The sequence below is a fragment of the Mytilus trossulus genome, chromosome 3 (genome assembly GCF_036588685.1).
Source record: "Mytilus trossulus isolate FHL-02 chromosome 3, PNRI_Mtr1.1.1.hap1, whole genome shotgun sequence".
In the NCBI taxonomy this organism is placed as follows: Eukaryota; Metazoa; Mollusca; class Bivalvia; order Mytilida; family Mytilidae; genus Mytilus; species Mytilus trossulus.
The window spans coordinates 50172513-50180179 of record NC_086375.1 but is presented as its reverse complement, the minus strand read 5'-3'; the positions used below and the strand labels follow the sequence as shown (position 1 = coordinate 50180179).

At 30.2% G+C, this 7667-nt stretch overlaps 1 protein-coding gene across 1 annotated transcript; it reads right to left on the bottom strand.

Moving 5' to 3' along the window:
* Positions 1-4393: 4393 nt before the first annotated feature.
* On the bottom strand, positions 4394-5662 carry LOC134710856 (GTPase IMAP family member 7-like). The gene is made up of 2 exons (XM_063571265.1): positions 5652-5662; positions 4394-5093 (listed from the first exon to the last, which is right to left on the bottom strand). Exons 1-2 carry the CDS (start codon positions 5660-5662, stop codon positions 4394-4396), a joined length of 711 nt encoding a protein of 236 aa, XP_063427335.1.
* Positions 5663-7667: the final 2005 nt, after the last annotated feature.

Genomic DNA, 7667 nt, shown 5'->3' with positions numbered 1-7667 from the left:
CGCTTTTCTTTGTGACGCTATAAATAAGAAATTCAGAGAAAAGGAAGAAAATAAGATATCATGATTAAATTTTGACTAATGCCAAACTGAGATCAAATAAATCACACGTTCATTAAATATAACGATATTTATCCACTCAGACTTAAATATTAAATTTAAAACGCGAGGCTTGTCGAACATTTTCAATCTTTATGATTTAACTGTCGAGAAAAAATAGATATCGTTGTGAACGATATTTGGTGGTGGTTTAGTTTAAACAATATTTTATTCAAATAAATTGAATTGGATTGGGCAACAGGCATATCCTATGTAAGCCCTCTCCACGTGGTAGACGAAATGCAGACACTCACAAATCTTCTATTATACTAGACTGATTTTCAAAACGATTTTTATTTTTATGTGACGTCATCAGTCAAGATCGCCTTTTTTATAACGTCAAAATTTGAATTTCAGAGGAAAGCAAGAAAATTAAAAATCATTATCGAATTTTGATCAATGGAAAACTGAGATCAAACGTTAATTGAATAAAAATAATCAACATGTCTAGAAAAGAAATAAATTGAGTAAGAATTAAAGAAATAACGTTACCAGTTAGGATTATACCACTTATTTTCCATTCGGTTGATGTGTTTAAGCTTTTAATTATTTCATTGGTTGAGGAACAATCCGTGTGCATTGATCATTGAGTTTGGTATTTTAGTTATTGTACTTAAGTGTATCATGAACATGTCAAGCGTCTTTACGGTAATAAACACGAGTTATAGAATTGAGAGCCTTTGGTATACACAGAAAACAATACATTATCTTTTGAAAACAAAGTTATAATGTATTTGATTTTATAACATTGAAACTGTCTCAAAGTGAGGTGAGTGAATGGTACCCTCATTGATGGGTATTTCTCTGTACTCTGACATACCAATACAAGCATAAATATCTAATGATTTTCTTCGCGTAACCCTATTTCTCATAATAAAATCAACGGTACCAATTTTGTTGCACCAGATGCGCATTTCGACAATACATGTCTATTCAGTGATGCTCGTGGCCAAAATATTTGAAATCCAAAGCTTATATAAAAGATGAAGAGCTATAATCCAAAAGGTCCAAAAAGTATAGCCAAATTCGTGAAAGGAATCAGAGCTTTGCATGAGGGAGATACATTCCTTAATTTATAATAACTTTTAATATGTTGTAACAGCAAATTTTAATAACCAAAAAAATCCGTATTTTCATGCCAGTACCGAAGTACTGGCTACTGGGCTGGTGATAACCTCGGGGACTAATAGTCCACCAGCAGAGGCATCGACCCAGTGGTAGTAATAAAATCAACGGTTCAAATTTTGTTGCACCAGATGCACATTTCGACAATACATGTCTCTTCAGTGATGCTCGTGGCCAAAATATTTCAAATCTAAAGCTTATATAAAAGATGAAGAGCTATAATCCAAAAGGTCCAAAAAGTATAGCCAAATTCGTGAAAGGAATCTGAGCTTTGCATGAGGGAGATACATTCCTTAATTTATAATATTTTTTAATATGTTGTAACAGCAAATTTTAATAACAAAAAAAATCCGTATTTTCATGCCAGTACCGAAGTACTGGCTACTGGGCTGGTGATTACCTCGGGGACTTATAGTCCACCAGCAGAGCATCGACCCAGTGGTAGTAATAAAATCAACGGTTCCAATTTTGTTGCACCAGATGCACATTTCGACAATACATGTCTCTTCAGTGATGCTCGTGGCCAAAATATTTCAAATCTAAAGCTTATATAAAAGATGAAGAGCTATAATCCAAAAGGTCCAAAAAGTATAGCCAAATTCGTGAAAGGAATCTGAGCTTTGCATGAGGGAGATACATTCCTTAATTTATAATAATTTTTAATATGTTGTAACAGCAAATTTTAATAACAAAAAAAATCCGTATTTTCATGCCAGTACCGAAGTACTGGCTACCGGGCTGGTGATACCCTCGGGGACTAATAGTCCACCAGCAGAGGCATCGACATGTATATACTAAAATAATGCCTGCGTACAATTACTTCAAAATATTTTTATTAAACCACTGATTTATTTCCGTAGTTCTTTGACCAAAAATAAGACAAAAGCGAAATAAAATCCGACCCCTGAAAATATGATGCTAATCAGGGGCATCTTAGTTTGTATTACAATTATATTCATAATGACAAAGGTAGAAATGTCTTAAACTTCACAGGTGTAATCACTGATGAGGAAAGGGCTTTTAATTTGATATATCTTAGTAACTGTTTAGAAAAATAGATTTTTTTGATACTTTGTTTTTTGTTAAATAATTATTGTGTAAAAATCTATTATCTTTCAGTTCAATGGTTGTCCTATTTATTGTGTTGCCTAACTGTATCCTGTGTTTTCCCCAAAATAATAAGTTTTCTGTAATGCTTGGTTTTTCGACAGTAGTTCTTACTCTGAAATGAATTAAAACGTGGAAAAGACACAAATATAACTTGAAAAAAATCATTTGCATAACGAATATGTTTAAAACTGTTTACGCTGTTAGTTTTACCACAGTTTTACACTTATGACTGTGTATGCGACTGTAATTTTAGTTTGGATAGTTTTTCCCACAATAAGAGGTAAAATACATATATGCATATACTAACTATAAGAAGTAATTGTAAAGATGAGAATAAGATTTTTGGTTTTGTAGACTAACAAGACAGAACATATCTATCAGAATGAATATTACATATTTGTCAATTATTTGTATGTCTAACCAACAACATTATCATTTGTTTTACTTTTAGTTAGTGAGTTATATACATATACAAACTTAATTAATATTCTTACAAAAGTCAAAAAAACGAAAGAAGAGCGGTGACCTCGTAGCTCGTAGTAATTCGAAGAGCAAAACATTAATATACTAAAATATAAATTACTAACGCATATATACGCCATAATTATTATTTTTAATTTCATCATCATTTTGTCAGAAAAGTTTGCATCTATGTAGAAATGGTTATTTTTTTTCAGATTCTGTTTCAATTAGAAATAAATTCTATTTGAACTGAAATGTGATGTTTTCACTCAAACTATCCGAAAAGATTATCACAATAATTTATAAATTGAATTTAAGGAATTTGATTATTTTACTATTTTGAATCCAGGGTCACATATCGAGGTTATCATACCATTCAACTCCTTTTGCCTGTTTAAGTCAGGAATATGATATTTGTTCTCCGTTTGATTGATATGTTCGGGCTTTTGGTTTTAACATGAGATAAGGGACTTTTCAATTTGAATTCGTCTTGTAGCTCGTTATTTTTTATATATTACTTTTTAGAACAATACCAGTTAAGCTTTAAAAGCGGTACCTTATTACTTTGAAAGTCCTCTATATATATAATTTATTATTTTACGTTTTCTTTATACTGCAAAATTGAAATCTTGCAGGAAATTTTGCAATCTCAAAATTAAGAACAGCTACATAACTGCTGTTTGTATGATATTTACAGTTTGCATATTCCCATACCCATTATTTTACTACCTAGCTTTTTGTCATAGAGATTTTATTATTTAGTGAGTCTGTCATTCTTGGTACATCTACTCTGTTATTAAAGGCGTGTCGAAAAGAACATAGTTTACTCGTTTGTTCTCTATATACCTCAATTTGTTGTTTTGTGTAATATAAAGTTACTTTATTCGTTTTTAAAAATGACAATTGATATCTATAAAACAATCAATGATCTATGGATTAAGACTTTTACACAGGTTTGTATAAAAAGAGTATGGGCTTTGCTCATTGTTGAAGGCCGTACGGTGACCTATAGTTGTTATTGTTTGTGTCATTTTGGTCTTTTGTGGATAGTTATCTCATTGGCAATCATACCACATCTTCTGTTTTTATATATTCAACTAGACAAAACATATGTGTATGAACTTTAAATCTGTAAATAGTGTACACTGTCCTGTTTTCACTGGGTTATGAAGTTTTTAGTTGACATTTGTTGTCTTGAATGAGATTCGTGTGGATTAAAAAAATTATGAAACAAAATGCAACAGTACTATATAAATGAGAATGAAAATATTGGGTTATGTAAATCTGTTATTCAGCAGTTGTTTTCTGACATTATGGTAGTTGTTTAGTTTGATAATTATAGTTCATCACATTCTATTACTGAGGTATTTAGTTCAAAATTGTATAGTTAGAAATCATACAACATCTCTTTTTTTTTTATTGGAGTAGAATTTATTTTGTCAAAAACTATCATTGAACACTATCTGTGCTATTTAGCATGATAACACTAAACACACACAAACACACATATATACATTGAAATATTGATAATAAAAGAAAACAATTCGTATTGAAATCGTTGTTGTCTGAAATAATTCAAATAGAGAAACTGAGTTCATGTTCACATGATAACACATAATCCAGATGTTTGATTATGCCTTAGCCTTTCAAGTTCCTCCTCTTTTTGCTTTAATTCAGCCTCTCTTTTCCTGTTTTCTTTTTGCAGTTTGTAAAACTCACGTGAATAATATCCTCCCATTAATTTTATTTTATCTAAAATGTCTTGGGCATATTTATCTCTACGGCTATTCCTAGACAAATTTTCAACTGCAACTATTCTTTTTCCACATTGTTCATAAAGTTCTTTCAAATCATCTGAAACATTCTCCCTCATGTATTGATGTATCGGAATAGGATTGTCTTTGTCGTCTTCGATATCGGCTTTTCTGGTCATAATCAAAATCGTATGTTTAAAATAAGACTCTTTTTCAAAAATTTGCTTCAAAGTACGAATAGCCCCTTTTTCCTCGTCAGTTGCTCTCTCAGGTTTTAATACTATCAGAAATGCATTTGGACCTGGTTTCAAAGCATCAACAGCTTTTCGTATTTCATTACTAACATTTTTGCCGTCTGTGTTTAATATCCCTGGTGTATCAGCCACAGATATTCTCCTACCACACTTCAAAGTTCGAGTTATTATTTTAGTTGTTTTTGTGCAACTGTCAGCAGTCCCGCTTGAAACAAACTTGTTTTTCTCGAGAAGAGTATTTCCAACTGCACTCTTTCCAACACCAGTTTTTCCAATTAACACCACTCGGGTACTATATAAAAAAAAGAGTTATAGATGATGCCTTTTTTTTAGACTTAGTTTACAGCTACGGCTAATATATCATTATTGAAATAATAACCCTCTTGAAAGGTCAATATCAAATAATAATATACACTGGAATTTTTGGTTTACATTCAGGTAATTATTTATGCTAAGTATTTAGATCTTAGATACCTTGACCTATAGTGGTTTGCTTTTTTTAATTGTGAATTGGATGGAGAGTTGTCTCAGTGGCACTCACACCACATCTTCCTATATCTATGTACTAGTTGAGAGAAAAGGGACGTCACTCTTAACTCCGAAACATTTAGATTAACCAAATTATGCATTCAAAAATCTATACATGAGTAACAAGAATGGCAACGATATATTTGCTGTCACATTTGATAATAAATGTTCTTGTTAATTAGAAATCAACAGTTATATGGATGTTCAAAAATGTCTATTGAAAAGGAAAGCTATCTTCTTTTAACGTTGCTACGGAAAGGTACTTTTATTCAAAATCGGGTGCACAATTTAAAAGAAATCTCTCAAATAATATAATTATTACTGACGATTCATATTATCACAATCTTTTTTTTTTCTCGCGACTGTTATTAATGTTGTATGTTTTAAATTATGTAATGAAATTCCTTTGAAATATCTAAGTTTCTGTTAATATTGATATGTCAGTTTTTAGGTTTCTATCTAAAACCTTCATTCATTATTCTTCATTCAATATTATATGAAAGTGCATCGCACGCATGAAGTTTATTATGTGTTAATTTTTTTCACATACACGATTCTTTTTTGGATGACTGTTAGCACCAGCGGATATTGTCATTTCAACAGTCAATGCTTACGTTTCTAAAACCCGTTTAGAACTACGAATTTATTCAGAAATTTATATATTGTTTTAACGTCCTCCGGCAAAGTTGACCTTATTTGAATTCGTTATTTTTTTAAAGGTTCACTTGAGTCATAAAACTCTTCACCGTTATTATACACCCTGGTTTATATATATAATAACATAAAAAAGAGACCCTGCTGCTGAAGGTAAATAAAAAAAAAAGCGATTTGAACACACAAATATAGTTATAATGTTATTTTCATTTATGGATAGTAAATTATTCACATCTATCTAATGCTTATAAAAGTTGTACGTGTGAGTTATTCACCAAACCAATACAATTTTAAATGTTTAAGTTATCCTGAAGTTTATATTTACAGAAAACTGCTATTCCAGGTAATAATACCCTTTTCAATAAATTGACCTTGTTCATTTTACTATCTGAAGCAAATCTGGATACACTTCGGTTGTAATCGTGTTGTCAAGATGTTACGAGTCATTGAAACAACTGAATACATAGTTCTATAATAGAATACGACAATTACCACCTATACGGCAAAAGTTAAAAGAATAAAGTGAAATCAGAATGAGTTATTTAGAGAACTCAATGATTTTTTTTTATTCCATACCAAATCAAGTATCCCCGTATTGTCCGTTATAAACAAAAAAAATCAACGCTTATCAATGAAGCTCCACGCTGACAATAGTTTAAGCTAAACAATATATATTTCTCATTGAAAATAAAACTTATTACAAGGTGATATATTCTATAATTTTGAATTGATCCTTTTCTTTATGATATGTGACCAGCCATGAGATTTTCAGGCTTATGGAGGTATCAGAACCAAAATGAGTTTTTTTTGCATTTTCATGAAGTATACATAGATACAAAACACCTAGAAAGTGTTTTTTGGTCAAATTATGAAAATTAATAGAATTATGGTCATTTTTGTGAAATGCGATTTTTTTTTAAAAAGTAGCATTTTGCAATATTTCTAAGGTTTATCTCCTTGCAAGTTGACATATTGTTGTGTTTTTTTTTGTTTCTAGCCTTTCATATTATCAAAATGTAACTTAAGTGAACAAAATTTATTGATTAGTGAATTTGAGTTTCATTTAGCAACCATTTGGTTTCCAAAGCAACCATGGATCTACTTTTCAAATAAAATCACTCAAAACTTTTTTTCCCGCTTTTGAAGTAGAACTTAAAATCTGTATGTCACTCAAAATATGTGTGTTCATACATGTTTATGTTTTGAATCAGTAATTAGTATTAATTTAAAAATAAAACATGATAACTGTACTTTAATGTGTTTATATTAAAGTAAAATTTTATTTAGGTTTCAATGGACACAACAATTTTCAATATCTACTTGTCTCGTGTCCAGTTTTTTTACAGTAGCTACATTTCCTTGTATTATTCCTGTCCTGAATTATAATAGCATAGATACCAGGATTAAAAATAATCAATTAAAAAAAAAAGGAAACTTTAGGGAAATTAATAACAAATATTGGGTCAATGCAAACCTTTTATCTTTTAACTTAATTTAATTATCCCAAATAAGTTTTTTTTATGTGCGGATCACTGTAACATAAAGCACATACAAACATTATAATACAGTTTATATCTATATACGTGCTTTATCTGACTTTACAATGCAATAGAGGTTAGTTTGTAACAAGCGAGAGCTAAGTGAAAATGTTTAATAGACTTTTTATTAGAAAAATGAAAATTTC